This window comes from Triplophysa rosa, linkage group LG19, assembly GCF_024868665.1.
Source record: "Triplophysa rosa linkage group LG19, Trosa_1v2, whole genome shotgun sequence".
Taxonomy (NCBI): domain Eukaryota; kingdom Metazoa; phylum Chordata; class Actinopteri; order Cypriniformes; family Nemacheilidae; genus Triplophysa; species Triplophysa rosa.
Genome location: NC_079908.1, coordinates 13,119,779 through 13,138,393, shown reverse-complemented (window position 1 = coordinate 13,138,393; position 18,615 = coordinate 13,119,779). Strand labels below are relative to the sequence as shown.

The following is an 18,615-nucleotide window of genomic DNA, read 5'->3' as shown; positions in this document are numbered from 1 at the left end:
TTCGATTTCGAATGTAGTATGCTGAGCCCTTAAGCCTTTCACAGACAACAGACATTCAATCTCACCTTTTATGCAGCCAATGGGAAGCCCAGTACTTGGACTCAAAATGACTGGTCATTTCTCATCACTATCTGTCGTCAATGTCCACATATCTCATGTGTGTCTACACAGCCAATTCTCGATTCCCCAGCCGGCAGAAAACGCTCTAGTCATCCATTGTTACTCCGTGTGGCACTTTGTTTTTATGTGTCTGTGATTCTCACCTAGGGGTTTGACATCCGCTCCCTCATCCCTCTCTTGTGTACTCTGTGTGTAACAAATACCTGCATTACCACGATAGAGCTCTTTAAGAAGTGTTATCAAGAGAAGAGAGAAAAAAACAGGCTTTATTTTTCAGCCCCCACCAGATAAGAAATCACTCATGACAGGACAAGGGGAAGAGAAGAGCAATAAAAAGCAGAACACGTGGAGGAAGACGGCAGGTACTTCAAGTGCTGTCAAAACCATAGAGTCTATCTGTTCTGCTCTATAGCCTGCACATCACAGCGCTGTAGAGAGCCTATGGTTTTGATTTCGCTTAAAAGGACCCATTTAGGTCTTTAAGAATCATGCACTTCATCATTTTGCATAGAACTAATAAGATTCATGAATTGGACTGAATGCTTAAACGATGAAATGGCTCTAAAAAGTGGAGAAAGAGAACTTCCATTAATTTACTTTAGTATGTGCCATTAATTCTCTTTAGTCAGCATGTGCCTTCACCTCAGAGCTCTTGATTTAGACAAGATGACGCAGTTGTGCGGCAGTGTTTATTTCTCCTTATGTCCTTTATTTCTCCTCGACTAACAGCCTGTTGTTTATTCAAATGGGCAGATTTGCTTTACGGCTAGTTTTTATACGCCTGATTGTATGTGCACATTTTAAAGCTGAAGTGTGTCATTTTTTAAAATGTTAAGATTCTTTTTCCTTTTATATGTGGAAACGGCTATAAAAAGCCATTTGTAGGATGATTTTCACAAAACGTGTAAGCACCACCGTGGCTCTGTGGCGTTCAATCATACGTCGCCACTGGTTTGAAGTTGGCATGAAACGGAAGTTACGAAATTGCGAAACTGTGACGTACGCTACCTTTCAAAAATTTAGACTGACTGTGTGATCTTAAAAATCATTTGATATAAAGAGATTTGCTTATATATTTTAAATTATTTTGTAGACAAAATATCATTGTGAAGATAATAACATCTTTCATTAGAAAACTGCAAGGCAGCCAATAAGAGCCCAGCATAGATAAGAACTACTTTAATATGATTTAAAGGTCCAATGTGTAATTTTTTGGAGGATCTTTTGAAAGAAATGCAATATAATATACAAACTATGCAGGGGTGGACTTACCATTAGACAAAGGTAGGCAATCGCCTGGGGCCCCGAGCTAACAGGGGCCCCCAAAAGGAAGGGGTGGACTTAACCAATAAACCATGTCAGCAGCCACGTAGAGCCCCAAGTAATCATCAAAATAGTCGGGATATCCCTGTTAACGTTTTACGTTATTACATCTGTACTAAGGCACTCCCCCCATTATAGATTAGAGTCGACACCAGCTAGAGAAAGTTAACGCAGCGGCGAAATTAGTAGAACTGCCCACAGCGAGAGTGTCATTGTGTGGTACATTAGCTGCAAAACGAAGTAAAAGTCACAGGGAAATAAAACAACAAAGAAACACAGCTACATCAGCAGAGAGGAAAAAAGACAATTTACAAAAGATTATTGCCAAAGTCTCTGCTTTTTCCCCACACAAACTCCTACAGCAGTAGCGCATCTCTCTCCCGCCAGACACAGCACTCTCCCGGCCACGAGCAATGATAATGTGCCAGTGAGTATTTCTCCATGAACACCGACAACACAGTTATAATGACTGACGACCAAAACAAATCTGTCAAACAAAGAGCGCTGTGAGCTTGGTAGGAGAGGGCCAGTTCAAAGGTAGAAAGGTTGTTTGACTCCGCTGCGCAGACCGATGGGCACATAAAGACATAATATAATAACGTCAGTACAGTGCTAACGATTCATACTGTACGCACTAGTACAGAAATTTGGTCACATTTACATGCATGAAAGGTCGTTAACCACAAAAAACACGGAGAGAGGGCACACTTTGTATATAGTAATCCCAGATCAGGGTTTTTCCTGCATAAAGAAATTGGAGGCGGCCGCCTCAGTCAAATCTCGTGCCGCCTTAGACTCTCGTCAAAAATATGTCAAGTGTCTTCACAAAAAACAATGAGTGCATTATTAAACAGATTGTCATTTGTAGCTGCAGTTACGAAACAATGGAGGCGCTGTTTCATTACCAGCAGTGAGACGCTGAAGAGTTCAGTAAAAGAGCTATATTAGGAGCTGTATTAGCTGTGTTTCACGGCTGTTCAGGTGTTTACATTTTCTTGAATTTCTTGAAAAGATTTCCTAAATTAACTTGCTGTACATCATTATAATGTTTTAGCTGTGACGTTGGCTCGTTGAATCAGCGTTATTCTGTACACAGCGAGTTCGCCAGTATGAACGCACATTGCGATTAGAACGACTCGCAAACAAATGACTCCTTTGAACCAATTTGTTTACACAGAATGTAAGAGATCAATGAATCGTTTAAAGCTCAGTGAACTACAAGAGAACGTAGGGTGTGAATGAGCTTTGCTCATTTAGTTAGACTGGTTACTTATGGGCTAAAAAGTCTTATAAAAAAGGCTTATATTCAAATTTTCAACTTTTCTGTTTGATTGAATAAATTTAATGCTTTATATAACTTATTAGTTTTCATTTCATCAATTTTTTTAGAACTTTAATATAAGTGTTTTGTTAAGACACTTATCCCATGTTTTTCATTTGGGAATTCATTATTATATATTTTTTAATTAGTCAGTATCTGTGTTTATTAAGCTTAGTTTTCCCCTGTCACTTTGACTGGGGGTGAAAAGTTGTGTTCTTTGAGGAGAAAGAAAAATAAGGGTTGCAGTAAAGTTAAATGGTGCATAGTTGGGGCCCCCATACATGGATTTGCCTAGGGCCCCCAAATCACTAAATCCGCCCCTGTAACTATGTCTTCACGGGTGTATAAAGACCTTACATAATGAAGCGTTATTATCTTAGAATGAGCTATTTCTATCTACATACACCGCGGGTCCCCTTACATGGAATTTGCCATGTTGTTTCTACAGAAGCCCTAAACAGACAAACTGTTCTACAGAGCGTGTTTCGTAAATACGTTATCTCCTTCGGCAAAGAAGTGAAAATGTGACGACATCTTAGTCCTGTGTCAGCAACCATATAGTGCTTTGAAGGGAGGGGTGGTAATAGTTGCATTATTCAACACTTCTTTATTCAATTTTATTCTTTTATTTATTTTACAGTTGATCTATGTGTAATTAATTCAGTTTAATTCATCACTCTATTAAATAATGTACCCTTCCTGTTCACACTTTCCACATCAAGTTAAAGTGTTTTCTAAACAAGATGAGGATGATGTGAAGATGATGGGTATGAAAATGCTGAAGGCGTCTTTGGTGATGAGGCCAGGTCGTAACTCTTGCCTGTTTCCCTGTCGTGTTTTTGGCTCGGGCAGCTGGCAGGTGTCATCAGCAGAAAGGTAGAGCAGCTTCCTGGTCCTCGAAACAGCCAGCACCTGCCATGTGAGGTTTTGTACTGTACTCTTAATGCATGTGGGCATCAGACCATATCAAACATGAGAAGATCGGGAAAAAACTCATTTTCAGATTGCAAACACACACAGAACGAATGAAGACCCTTGATATTGATATACAGGATAAACGTGGAATTAAGCTATGCTAATGATAGTCTTATGTTTGGTAGGGCAGCAGCTCTTATATATAAAGCCTTCGGAGAAAGCGCATCTATATTCCCACCCATAGTTTTCATGCTTCGGTGACCTAAGTCCCTGAAGTGCTTTGATTGCACTGAGTAATATTTATTCGAGTGTGTGATGCTGAGCTACTTTGTCAAGCGTGCTTGTGTTTGCAGCTGTAGTATGTACTTATGTATAAAGAGGAGGAGATGTATGGAAAATATGAGGCCGGTGTTGGTCAGAAAAGCTGTAATTTTGCATCCCGTCTGCTTTTTTTGCGTCCTCGCATTTTATCTCACTGTACAGCCGCACGCTATACAATTTTTTTTATATAAAACATGTCATAGAACAGTTCTTCTTTCTTTATCATCCTTAATCTCTCTCTGTACTCTCTCTCGCCGTTGCTTGATTCTTCCGTACCTGCTTTTGTATTTTTATGGTCGATCTTGCTCCAGTAATTGCCTCTATTCAGTGACTTCTTTTATTCTGTAGATGGCTTGGAAATTATTATAGGGTTGGGAGGAGAGAGGCATCATGGGATTGATGCAGGGATATGATTGACTCACCAGGCCAGCGCTGTTATAGTGAAGGAAATGAGAGTGTGGAGATGAAGCTACAACATTGCCCCAGGTTTTTTTTTCATGCCAAAATGATCATTTCAGCCCTCGAATCATTTATCTCCATAAGATACACTGGAATAAAAGTTGATACCCTTGAACTGTAATTTCCTTTTTAGATTTATGACCATACACAGATGAAAGGCATGCCTGAAATAGCATGTGGTATGCGCGGTGACGTGAATTTTTTGCGTAATCAGATCTTTTTTTTCGTTAATACATAACATTCTTTTCGCACATTCTGAAAACTCTTCTAGAGCTTACACAACACAATATATTAAAGTTGGGACTACATTAATGATTTAAGTTAGATGACTGAGCATAAAAACTTGTCACAATTTTTTTTTAATTGTGTTGAAATAACTTATTTAAATTAATTCAGTTGAAGAAGTAAAATTACTTTTTTCAGTGTAAATGGGGAAAATAACTGTTTGTTTTGGAATTGTGTAATTTATTATTTAGTTATTAATTATTTATTTACTTTTTGTAATTAGTTACTGTAATGAGTAACTTAATATCGTAATGTGTTAAAAGTAATATTCCTTTATATAGACTGTTTTATTGGACACTTGCCTGGAGCGAAGTTATAAACAATTTATTTTATATTTAATTTATATTAATATTAATTTATATTAATATTTTATATTAAATTAAATTACTCAGCAGTTCTTGATTCTTTATGGAGATCTACCGGAAGTTACGTTTTTGGGCCGCATAACGTTTGTTTATGTTGTTACTGCTGAAACCATCTATGTGTAGTTGACAGACTAATATGCAAACTTGAAGCAAAAATGTTGAAAAAAATAACAATGAAGATAAATCTCTCTTGTGCTATTTTATATGATAAGTATAATTATTAGTAATATAAAACAATGTAATATTAAAAGTTTGTATTCAAAATTTTGCTGTCACACTATAGGACACATGTATGATTTATTAGCCAACTACCCTGATTTTTATGTTCAAATTTAATTTGAATTGAGTTTTTAAAAACAAAGATGCTGCTGCTTGTTTTTGACAATAGAAATTGCTGCTAAATATGAATGAGTGTATTTCAGTGGCCTAATGTGAGAGCTTGCTTTTTGATTTCTCCAATTTGCCGGTGGAGATCAGTAATGTGCAGTGTGATTGGGAATGACTCTGGTTTCATGCGTGGAGAAATTGATTTGCAGGTATTAAATCTTAATCAGAGCAGTAGAGAGGAAACCATGAATAAATAAAATGCTGGAGGCTTACTGTGGCTGCAGTCAGTGACCTTTCCATTTATCTACGGTGTGTCAAGGTCTCCCTATTCCGTTCTCTACCTCACCCGTTTCGACTTTTTCCACGCTGCCGCGAATCTCCCCCCTTAAAGCTCTGCTAACGTTTTAGAATGTAATTTGTATTCTCTGAACATCCTCTCGCTCTCATACGCGCATGCTGATGTGTCTTTTTGCATGAGAAATCTGCATTGGCGGCTGCAGCGAGTAATGCAGGGCTTCGGTGACAGTAACAGATTCAATTTCACAGCTCTAATGGCACCGCTTTGATAATGAGCCGCTTTGAGGATAGTGCTGGTGATAGTTTACTTGTTTTGGATGTGTGTGTGTGAAATCCAGAGAGGCAGTCTAACTCTTATCATTGAGCTGTGATCAGAGGCTCTGTGTTACATGAAACGACATTACAGGAGACCAGAGAAAACACGTATTTGTTCATAAATCATATGTCTTTATGAATGATACTGTATGCCAGGCTACGGTGAGGCGGCGAGACCTGAGGGGTGACTTACTGGTTTCGTGTCCACTCAATTTAGGCTCTTATTAAATTGGCTTTGTCTTACGAAGTCAAATAGATTAGGCACAGTTAGTGCGAGAGCCGGCGCATTTGATCTTCAGACGTCACCAGGCCTGAATGGTGTGTCTGCATACAGTTTAGCGTTTAGGGACTGTTCCAGGAGCGAGCGTGTTGGATCACTTAGCATTTCATATGGAATTTCAAGTCACTACATGTACTCCGTACTTTTAATAAAATACAGTAAAGGGAGGATTTTATGATGCGAGGCATCTTAAACAATTAAAATCCAATTAAAATCAGTTTTACAGTCTGTTAAATGCCATTATTTATTTTTTGTTTATGTATCATTATTTTTTATTTTCATTAATATTATTGTATATAAATAATAGTTGTTGTTGTTCTATTGTAATAATAATAATACCATAAGTAATTATTTATTAATTTATCATTTATTAATAATTTATTATTGTTGTTGTTTATATACTATTATTGTAGTATTGTTGTTGTTGTTGTTGTTGTTGTTAATAATAATATTAATAATAATGATGCATACTGTAATCAAAAAATTAATAATGGCATATAACAGACTGTAAAAATCATACAATTTTATGATTTTAATTGTTGGATTTTTATTGTTTATGGTGTCTATTATTATTATTTATTACTATTATTATTATTGTTATTGTTATTACGTTTCTTTCTGGAAAATTACACAATCACACACATCAGGGTTCTAAACATTATAGTCCTCTATTTGGTAACAAGGTTGCAAAAAAGGCAACCCTCATATATAATGAATAGAATATAAAACAACACCATCTGAGATTGATCATCAATATTTTCTGACAGTTAAGCACTATTCGTTGAAAAGGAAAAACATGACATAATTTTACGTGTGTGTGTGTTTAAAGTGCTGCTTTAATTCCGACTTGGATACGTGACATCAGTGCATTACTAAGAACATTTACTCCATTCTTTACAGCATATTACTATTTTCTCTGTGACTTGACATGAGGCGAAAAGAAGGACAGACATGCATGAATTCACAATGCCCATTTTGCAGTGCGGTCTTGTAAACTGATTTGCATAACCAGGGTGAGGTGTGAATTTAAACAGCGTTGGGTTTTAGCACTTCGCCTGCATTGTAGTTGACGTCCCCGCCTGCCCACTCTAAATAGTCAATCTGTCTTCATGGCACTCGGTCAGAGAGATCTCCCTCTTAGTGCAGGAGGAGACCCCCTCGCCTTCACATTCCCTGATGCTGTGGGTCAGAAGTTCAAGGGTTTGCCGTTTTTGTCAATTGAAAGATCAATGTACTGTAAGAGATTTTTTGACTGTCATACTGTAAGATACTAAACATCCACCTGCTGCAGGGTCACCATACTGTGCTACATAAAAGAACCATTGTTCTTTTCAATACTGTTCAATACTTCACCCAAAATAGAACATTCTGGTGTGATTTTAATGACCCTCATCGACCCAAAGTCAATAATGGCACCTGTGGTGCAAGTGGCATGTCAGTGACATCAAATGCTATTTGTTCCCGTGACCAAAGGTCATCTGGCTGGGAACCGCTGTTTTGGTCAAGTCAGTATTTTCAATTTCGGGTGAAGTTTAATTGATCATTCTGTTTTTTAAACAAAAATTCTTCTATTTCTCCTCCCGCTTTCCTTGACACCCTTTTGTTTTCCCCAATGTCTTCCTCCTTTACCCCTCTTATTTCCAATGCTTTTATCCTCACCCACATTGCTCTCATTCACAACTTCTTCAAACCTTCCCTACATGGTCATTTTTCTCTCCAATCTCCTCCTCACCCTACTGCCGGCGCAGGTCTCTCTCTGGACGGATCGTGGGTGGAGTGTGGTGGTTTTTCACCCTCATCATCATCTCCTCCTACACGGCCAACCTGGCTGCTTTCCTCACGGTGGAGAGGATGGTGTCACCCATTGAGAGCGCTGAGGATCTTGCCAAGCAGACAGACATAGCGTATGGTACTCTAGACTCGGGCTCCACCAAAGAGTTCTTTAGGGTGAGTGGGCGATGCTAATGGAATTGTGGGAGGGAGAAAGTCTGCTGGAAGGAGGCGGTTTAAAATCTTCATTTATACTAGACAAAACGGGTTTCCCTGAAAATAAATTGAATGAGTAAACATCTTTGCAAAAAAAATGATATGTCTTGATATTGCGCATTCACTGGCAAATGTTTTTTTTTGCACTTTCAGTTCAGTTTAATTCAAATGTATTTCTTTAGTGCTTTTCAAAAAAAAGTATTTTTTGCAGCTAATTTGCAAAAAAATTAGGGCTGTCAAACTATTTATCGGGATTAATCGCATCTAGAATAAAAGTTTGTGTTTACATAATATATGTCTGTGTGCTGTGCATATTAATTTTGTATTCATTAAAACATACACATACATGCATATATTTAAGAAAATGTAAAAATGAATGAACATTTATATACAATTTAAATTATTGGTAAATATAATTAAATACTAAAAATACTACAAAATCAAAATATTTCTTAATTATATATACATGTATGTGTATGGGTTTATAAATACAAATTAATATGCTCAGTACACAGACATATATTATGTAAACACAAACTTTTATTCTAGATGTGATTAATCACGATAAATCGTTTGACAACCTCTTTTTTTTTATAAAGATAGTAGTAACAGAAGTAGAGATGAAACATAGACATAAAATACATGTTATTTTCAATTTTTTCTAAATTTTTCTCGATATGATGTACATTGACGAAAGTTGTCTGAGTTTGTAATTTAATGCTCATTTGACACACAGAAACAAGAAAATGTTTGATCAAAATTAAAATGCTTCACTTTTTTCAGTAGGTTTTATATCTGCAAAAAGTAAATAAAAAATGAGGGGTACTCAAGGATAGAAAATGCTGTCAACACACAAAAAATCATATAAGACACCAAAATCCAATTTTAATGTTCTTTAATAATGACCAAACTGTAATTCTAACTACCTGGCTTTGCACACTTCACTGGAATTCTCTATCCCAACTTTCAGAGGTCAAAGATCGCCGTTTACGAGAAAATGTGGAGCTACATGAAGTCAGCCGAGCCCACGGTGTTCACGAAGACCACAGCGGAGGGTGTGGCGCGGGTGCGAAAATCCAAAGGGAAGTACGCCTTCCTGCTGGAGTCCACTATGAACGAGTACACGGAACAGCGCAAACCCTGCGACACCATGAAAGTCGGAGGCAACCTAGACTCCAAAGGCTATGGGGTGGCCACGCCCAAGGGCTCACAGTTAAGGTGGGTGGAGTAGTATAACAATATCTCACGTGTTGTTATGGTATTCCACCTTCCTTGGCGTGCCTATTTCTTTTTCTTTTTATAGTCTGTTGGTCTTGTATACATAGTGCTATGTGTTTTTTTTCTCATTTTTAATGCAAGCTGATGCATGCATGCTGATGCAGATGAATTTTGGAGATGAAAAAATGGATGATGATTGTGAATTTTGACGATCAAAAAGCAAGCCTATGGAAACTCTGCCTAGTCTGACACATCCTTACTTTCTTTCCAACATATACTAAGGGAAGACACCATAAATCTACCATTCACTGGCCAAAAATAGGCTAGTTTTGAATACAGAGAAGTATTCTTCAGATGATGGTAGCTCCCAAGATCAGACATTTTGTTATAGAGTTACCATTGGTATGTCTGACTCTTCTCCTGATACAATGGCGTTACAGCTGTTGTGATGTCAGAGCAGTGTAGAGGATTCACATGGTTTCAGATGTACACGCTGTCTTCTTTTAATGCTCTTCTTTCTCTTCTCCTCCTCAGCTCAGATGTCTACATTCTTTCCCTCTCACTTTTTTCTTCCTGTGGGCTGTGTTTGTTTCAATGTTGCAGGATAAATTTGCATTCAGGATAAACCTCTCTTGAATCAATTCTTATATTTTAGCCTACAAGTTACCTAGATTATAGTGTTATCTTATAAGCAGGATCCAAAATAATACAATTTAAAGAAAATGTAGCATCCATACATATGTCCTACCAGAAAATTGGTTTGCTTTTTTTGTACTAAAAGAACATTTTGTAACCATGACAACAGATTTATTTTGCTGTTTTGCTTGCATATTTGTGACAAACAGCAGATTCTCTAATGAATCTCTAATGAAGATATATTGTGACTTTGTTTTGGTGGCCTAAAGGGTTAGTTCACCCAAAGATGGAACACAAAAGAAGATATTTTTAGATATTTAAGAATGTTGGTAACAAAAAAAAAACGCTGGTCCCCTTTGACTTCTATTGTATGGCCACAAAAACAAAGCAAGTCAATGGGGACCAAAGGTTTCTGTTACCAACATTCTTCAAAATATCTTCTTTTGTGTTCTTTGGTTTTTGGGTGAACTAACTTTTATTGTACAGTATTCAGGATGTTAATATCGACTCATGCTGGGGTAAAATTAGTTTGATGATGCATACTGTAAGTTGTTTTCTTTACTAGACATAAGATTATGTAAAGTTAACCATTAGTAAACTTTAATACAGTAGTGTCTAAAAGTGATGTCCTCCTCGGGTTAAAGTAAACCATCAAAATACGGTATACGGTGCAATAAAATTATTTGGCAAAAAGGAAAAGCACAGCATACCAGGGAATATGGGTTTTACTCATAAACGAAAAATGCATAGAAAATAAACCAAATATTGACTATAATTTTCAATATCAATATTTGTTGATCCTTTCTTGTGGTCATGTTTTACATGTATAGTCATTCTCTTGACCTATGTGTTTATAAAAATTTGCACATTCATTATTTGCAAGGCTCCTAAAGATCCTCCTTCGAGCTTCAATTTATATTTCAAACATACAATTGCAACATGCACACAAAATGAACAACGCATCTATAATTAAATGTTTTATTATATAAATAAAATTTAAAATATCGATTTAAATCACTTGCAATTCGACCCGACAGCTGTTTTATTTACTTTCCAGTCCAAATTTTTATTCCCATTTGGCGAGTGTACATTTTGGATCCTGCCTATAAGCTTTCTCGTGTATAAAATTACAAATGGCTGCCTGATGTTTAAAAGCAGAACTGCGTTGCCAGCTCCCTTCTGCTTAGCTGAGGGTGGAAGTGCAGGGGTCTGGGGAACAGGATCAAACTCATTCAGCACTTTCACAAGCTTAAACCCTCCACGCTCATTTAAACCGTCTGTAAGCAGCATATAGGCAAGTAACAGGCATTCAATATCGTGAGGTCCCTCTGCGCATCTCACAGCAATATTGAGTGCATAGTAAAGCGTTAGATGACGGGAAATAAGGGAAGGTGGGGGGGCTTTAAAGCGGGAGGAGATATTGATTTTTCCATTCCTCCATCTGGAGGTGTGTAGCAAGAGTAGAACCAAATACGGCGGTGTGAATTGACAGTAAAAGAACGGTGATAGAGAGGTTTATCCTCGGCGGCTCTGTGTTTTTAAGTCTTTGGTAAAGAAAAGTGGGGCCGGTGACTAATATCTTTAGGGCTTTCCACCCGTTTCTGTATTCATTTACTCTGATTGGATTCTGCTCAGCGATGACAAACTGCTGCTACTGACAAACTATGTTTTATCATTTCAAGAAGTGCCGTTAACCTGGCAGTTTTAAAACTGAATGAGCAAGGCCTGTTGGACAAATTGAAAAACAAGTGGTGGTACGACAAAGGAGAATGTGGCAGCGGAGGAGGTGGTGAGAAGGTTAGCCACTATGACAACCAACGCGGGTAAACTGTTTCCTCTGTAACGGGGGCATCTGCCGGGGCGCCGCCACATGCCTGACCTTCATTCTGACCTTATTTAGCCTGAAGAGAGAATGAGAGAGAGAGGAATGCAATTACTGTCAAAGCACAAATATTCGCTGTGAATACCGGGCACATATTCCCTCTTTGATCTATAGTGTTTATTGTTTTTTTGTCGAGAAGCTTTTTTATAATTGTTTTATTTATTTATTTTGTGTTTAATTGTTTTATTTTTATTTAAATGTTTTTTATTTAATTGTTGTATTATTATTATTTTCATTTAATTATTATTTTTACATTTATTTATTTTGATCTCCCGAGTAAGGAGATTACATTTGCGTCTATCATCTGCATTTTTATTTATTTATTTTTACTTTTTTCAGTCCACGCAATCCCTGGAAATCAAACCCCTGCCCTTGGGATTGCTTGGTTGCAAATAATGAGGAATGCCATGTGCATGCATTATCTTTTAAAGGCATAATGCATAAAAGACACAATCCCAATCCAATTTCTAAAAAAAGATTGCAGTCATTTTTCCCACGGTTAGATGGATAAAGTACAGTTGATGCTCACGGTACATGCCAGTAATTGCGGTTTAACAGTAATCATTTCCGTTGTTGTTAGCGAAACAGGCCGTGGCAGTATGTGCCCGTTACTAAAAGTGATCTAGCAGGGTCCCATCAACCCCATGTCTAAGGCTCCCCCTTAGGGCCCCTAAACTTTCTCATAAAGGGAGCGCAGAGACATGCATCACGTTGGGACCTTCGGCTCGGTCACTTTGCCAGTGCAACTGCTGTGTCAGCTGTTATAAGTGAATAACATAAAATAACATGTCCTATGATGTTATTTATGTTATTTGTGTTACATTCCTCTGCGCGGTTGAAGAACCCCCGTAAACCTTGCCGTTTTGAAACTGAGTGAATCAGGCATCTTAGACAAGCTGAAAAACAAATGGTGGTACGATAAGGGCGAGTGTGGACCCAAGGACTCGGGAAGTAAGGTCAGTCTCCACAAGTCTGGGACCATCACTGTTGTCTTAATGCTCAGGCAGGCATGGCGCAGGCTGTGTCAGGAGGTCAAAAAATAGCTCATGCTCATGTGTAGGAAGGAAGAGAGAGTTTTTCCACTCTAGGTTAAAGCATGACCTGCATTTTCTTCATTAAATGTCTTGTTTAGATATCTTTGTGTTCATTAGTAGTCGTACACCGTTATACCTATTACCTCAGAGGAATGGAAGTGACTAGGCTTGAAGGTATTCCAAGTCTACCTAGCCAAGCGTACGCAGTTGATTTTGTGCATGACAAACCAAGCGGCCTGACTTTTGTGGATCCCTCAGAGAGCTAGAAAAGACGTGGAGATAAGTGAGAAACACAGCGAGAAGTTCAATCCCGCGTCTGATCTCTTTAAGAGAACTCGCGGAGTGTAATTACACGCGCGACGATAACAGCAACCCATTTGAGAGTTTAGTCGAATAAATAAAGCAGCTCCAGTAATTATGAAGTAATTGTCACCCTTAAATTGCTGTCAAAGCACCGATGCCTGTCTAGTAAAAAATAAAGTTGTCACAAAAATATCCAAAAGGTCAGCGAGATGAAATTTGCAGATTAGCCTCAAAGCCAAGGTTCATTCAAATTAATCTTGTGTGTAAAATGTTTACGTGTGTGTGTGTGTGTGTGTGTGTGCGTGCGTGCGTGCGTGCGTGCGTGCGTGCGTGCGTGTGTGTGTGTGCGTGCGTGCGTGTGTGTGTGTGTGTGTGCGTGTGTGTGTCTGTGTGTGCTGGTAGTGACTAGATTCATAGAATAGCTGTCGAGTGCGTGCGTGTGTATTTGTGTCACGTGCCGTTTCCATTCCCATCCCGGTAACTTCCTGTCTCTCTCTTCCTTTACTTCCGCATCCAGGACAAGAGCTCACAGGCCCTAAGCCTCAGTAATGTGGCTGGGGTCTTCTACATTCTGGTCGGCGGCCTGGGTCTGGCCATGCTGGTGGCCCTCATCGAGTTCTGCTACAAGTCGCGAAACGAGGCCAAGAGAATGAAGGTGGAACAGTCTGAACGTCGCCCTTCTTCCTCTCCTCTCCCTAGCCCCGCCCCCAACCCCAGTCCCCGCCCCTCACCTGGGCCCAGTCCCACCCACAGCACTCAGAGTTTAGCCACATATAGAGAGGGTTACAACGTCTACGCCACTGAAGGAGTAGAGATGTAGGAGGTCAGATGTACGTAGGTGCCCTGGTGTAGTAAGTGGAGCTCCTCTGTTTTCACCGCAGTAGCTTGCCGTGTTGAGCCCGTGGTAAAGCTTCTTGTGCTTGTGACGTCCTTGTTCTGTCTCCTCGACATGTACTCCAACTGGAGACTTGCATTCACATACCTGTGCATGCTGAAGACTGAAGTACACGTGTCGGTAACCTCTCATCTCTCTCAAGCGATGTTCACCCACAAATTAATCAGAGTTAGAAAGTTGCCTAAAACATAACAAGAATCATTTTGATCATCATTTTCTTGAAAATCCCATAGTTATGAATTTTGCAGTAAAGAAATGAGGACTATGCCAGATGCATCCGAGACGCTTCATGTGTCGTAATCTGTTGTTTTTTATATGTGCTTGCTAATAATGTGCATTCAGTCATATGTTTTTATGATGACTTTTTCAGTTTGTTCAGCTGACTAATTTTTTCTTCTTTCATCCGTCCTCTCTACGAATGCAGCTCACCTTCACCGAAGCCATGCGGAACAAGGCGCGCCTGTCTATTACAGGGAGCGTGGGTGAGAATGGGCGCGTCCTGACCCCCGACTGCCCGAAGGCTGTACATTCTGGCCCCTCCCTGCGACAGACCTCCGGACTGGCTCTGGTGTCGTCTGACTTACCGTGAAAACCAAAAACTTTCAAGTGCCTTAAACTCCACAAAAACAGCAAACGGACATCAGAAAACCAACCCTACAGCAATGACGCCAACACGCTGAGCAATCATGCTGACAAGGCAAAATCACAGATTTCAAAGAAGGGAACCGGGGCGCTTCACACGCTGGAGTCCGCGGGGTGCCACCACAGGATATATGAAGGACGGTTATACCACAGAAAGCGAGACTTGTGCGTTTTTGTAATTTATATTCAAAGAACTTGCGCTCAGAACTGCCGCCTTTCTCGGCGAAGCAGACGAATGGAAAGACAGGAATCACAACAAACCAAACTTTTTTTGGCAAAAAGATGAGCAAATCTGCTTGTTCTAAAACTCTGCCATAAACCTTGCCAAACCGGTGAAGCTGGTCAAAATACAACTAACTCAACATCTATAGCTAAAACGGGCATTTATTTGCCTGAGAGGGTATTATTAACACGGATAATAACAGTGATATACTGCGTAAAACTTAAACTGTGAAGAAGAGTTAATATATATTCTATAAAATCATACCTTAATAAATTATTTAAATTTTTTTGTAAATAGAAGACTGTACATCTCGCTTGCTTTTTAAAAAAATTGTAAATAGTAGATTCTGTAGTGGACAGAGTGTAAGTCACTTTTTAAACCATCTTTAGAAAAGGATTAATCGCAATAACGGTTAGACAACGCTAAAGAAACATTAAAACAAAAAGATTTGATATACAGTATGTAGATGTAAACTTCTATGGGTTTAATAACATGGGCAAGTTATCAGTGCCAGTGACCTATGCGCTCATGATTTTCGGGAATGTGGCACACCGCTCTTTCCCAAGCCATGCCCTGCATAATCACTGTGCAGTTGTAGACCATGGTACCCTCTAGACTGTTTTATTTTATTTTTCACAGAAACAGATTTATTTTTGATTTATGTGATATTGAAGAATAGCATAATGAAAATATTTGTCCACTCATTTTAGAGCAAACATGTTTTAAATAAAGAAGTTCAATTGAGCCGTCAGGTTCAAACTCATCGGAGCGTTTTCTTTAAACTGTGCAATTTGAAGTACAAAAAAGGGTGAAAAAAGTGTATAGAAATGAACACGGACCACCTATGAAGACACTGTTTGTATCGTGAGAGCCATGGTCAGAGCTCAGCTCAGGCCTTTTCTGAAAAACACTGTGTAACCTCATTCAGGCCTTTAGCTTGTTCTCCGGAAACTGTAGCAATGGAGCGACCTCCAGTCAGAGAACTGAATCTGTCCACACGAACGCCTGGACGTAAATAAATGGACAATCTTGAAGCATCAGGACACCATAGCGGAACGCTGATCGGTCTTTCTCTGTTTACTGCCCAATTTTGTTAAACTCGCATTTTACCCGATAAAGTGCAATTTATGGTCTCGTTCTTATTACCCCTTGTCTTGATGAATACACACATTCTCACTCAGTCATACAGTCTGTCTCACTCTCTGCCTTGTGCATTCTCTGGACAATAAAAACATATATGGAGATACACAATGCATATTAAAGATCGTTCTGTTTGGAGAGTGGCATTTGTTTTTTCCGTCTCTAATGCTGTGATCAAAGTGGTGTCCTTAATGGGTTAAAGTAAAAAAATTGTAAATATTTATTTTGATCATTTTTTAGTAAAATATTAATGGCCACAATATCGCACCTGTGTCTTTATTTGGATAATTCAGCGTTGTGTCGAGTGAATGTACTGTACATACAGTAATATATCCCAATTTAAAAACAGGGGAATAAAATCTAACCAATGTGAAAAATCCAATTCAACATTTCCTGATGAATAAAATGAATTGCACAAGCTTCCACTCAGTAGTCACACTTAATACGGCAGGGACAAGAAAATAAGATCCACTGTGATGGGGGCGTTCTGACAGGGGGTAAACAAATTCTTTTTAGACCAAAGTACTTAATGACAGTAATTGTGCCTTAGAGAGAATATGGGGCCATTATAAGTAGTCTGCAGCATTATCTATGGAGAGAACATTCATTATAAGGTCAGTGCATGTGACTGTGATCGTGAATTGCAAAAAGAGATGTTCATGAAAACTTCAAGGGAAACTTCACCCAAAAATGAAAATTCTGTCATCATTTACTCACCTTCGAGTTGTTCCAAATGTGTAAAGTTCTTTGTTCTGATGAACACAGAGAAAGATATTTGGAAGAATGCTTATAATCGGACAGATTTTGCCCCCCATTGACTAGTAGGAAAAATACAATGGTAGTCAAAAGTGCCCCAGAACTGTTTGCTGTCTTACATTCTTCAAAATGTTTTCTTTTGTGTTCAACAGAACAAAACAATGATTAGTAATTTTTCCTACTGTGGGAGTCAAGATCTGGGTGAAGTATCCCTTTCATTTTCTGAATTGTGCAACTGCTGCCTAAAGTTTTCCTGTGTCTAGAGCAGATGGTGAAAGTGACCAGAGGTCACTGAAAATGAACAAAAAATACTGGCATAACTGTTAATAGTCTAGAACATCTTCACTAACAAGAAAGGGCAAAGCAATACACGAAGGGAATGCAAATAAATGTTGCAGCAAAACAGCAGTTGGTGATGAAAACCAAGTGGCCCTCCTTTAACAGATGTTAGGACGTATGTTACATCGGTATGTCTCATAATGTGCTGATACTCATCTAGCACAGTGTTAATTCTAAATTTCATACTATTTTTCCATCTTTTGTATTCTTCAGATAAACTACCATTTTCAAACCCCCAAGGACACAGAGGAAACTGAAAAACTCAACAGTGTTTGCTGGAATCCAAACCCTTTATCGTGTCATACTGTGATGATGTTTACACACACCTTTAACATAAATGTAATCGGACGGTCACCATATTTCAACAGCAGTTGACTGAAAGTGCCTGACCTGATACTTGCAATTAATTAAAGTAGCCTATTTTGAAGTGGAAAATATGTCATTTGATTACCCTTATTTTAACCTTTCTGTAAAAATGATATGCCAGATAAGCTAAAATGTTAGGTAAATAAACAATACACATACATACTGCATGCTAAACCGTAAATAGGCCTACTGCAAACTGCAGCGCAATCATGATGTCACCGCGTAAGCGTAAGCATCCAGATACTTTTATCTTATTATTTGCATTACAGTATGCACAGTATGTATTTTCAGTGTACAAAAGGCCTTTTTTCTTTTATTTTTACACCATTATTTCAATACATGCTGCAAGAAATGTTTTAAACAAACAATAACTGTCAGAATCTCTAAATTAATTTACGTTTATGTTTGCTAGATGGATATGTCCCGTCACGCTTTGACCTCCTCGTATTATATGTTCTCATGCGAAAGGACTCTTAATACCTCTTGACAATCCTGTCATGAGATGTTTGGACATTATGCTAAACGCTGTCACCGGTCAACAACACAAAACAGCACATGTAGAGAAACAGGAAGTCGCCTGTGACAGAGTGTGTCTGATCTTTGATAGGCTGTCATGTCGCATTATGCCTCGACTGTGTCCTGTCTAATCCATAAACTGTCTTTTTGGGACACACACCTTTGTTTTCTCAGATAACCAGCGCCAAAGACACACGATTAAAAACGACGCATAATCACGATCATGTCGTAAAAGCGTATTGTGTGAAAAATAACGTGTTGTATCAAAGGTGTTTCTGTTTATTAGATAGTGGGGATGTCATATAAATAACGAATGTTAGAGACATGGGTACTTATTTGGAATTTTCGTTT

The 18,615-nt window shown here is 38.5% G+C and overlaps 1 protein-coding gene across 4 annotated transcripts in view; it reads left to right on the top strand.

Annotated features, from left to right (window-relative positions):
- gria4b (glutamate receptor, ionotropic, AMPA 4b) overlaps positions 1-16,588 on the top strand; it is an 82,552-nt gene extending 65,964 nt beyond the window's left edge. The window contains exons 12-16 of one of the 4 annotated variants that reach the window (XM_057359737.1): positions 8,077-8,275; positions 9,285-9,532; positions 12,892-13,006; positions 13,905-14,042; positions 14,707-16,588. In XM_057359737.1, the coding sequence (XP_057215720.1) occupies positions 8,077-8,275; positions 9,285-9,532; positions 12,892-13,006; positions 13,905-14,042; positions 14,707-14,871 (865 nt within the window). In that variant the 3' untranslated portion in view covers positions 14,872-16,588. Of the gene's footprint in view, positions 1-8,076; positions 8,276-9,284; positions 9,533-11,850; positions 11,966-12,891; positions 13,007-13,904; positions 14,239-14,706 lie in introns of all 4 variants that reach the window. The other 3 variants (XM_057359736.1, XM_057359739.1, XM_057359738.1) reach the window with 3 other exon arrangements.
- Positions 16,589-18,615: the final 2,027 nt, after the last annotated feature.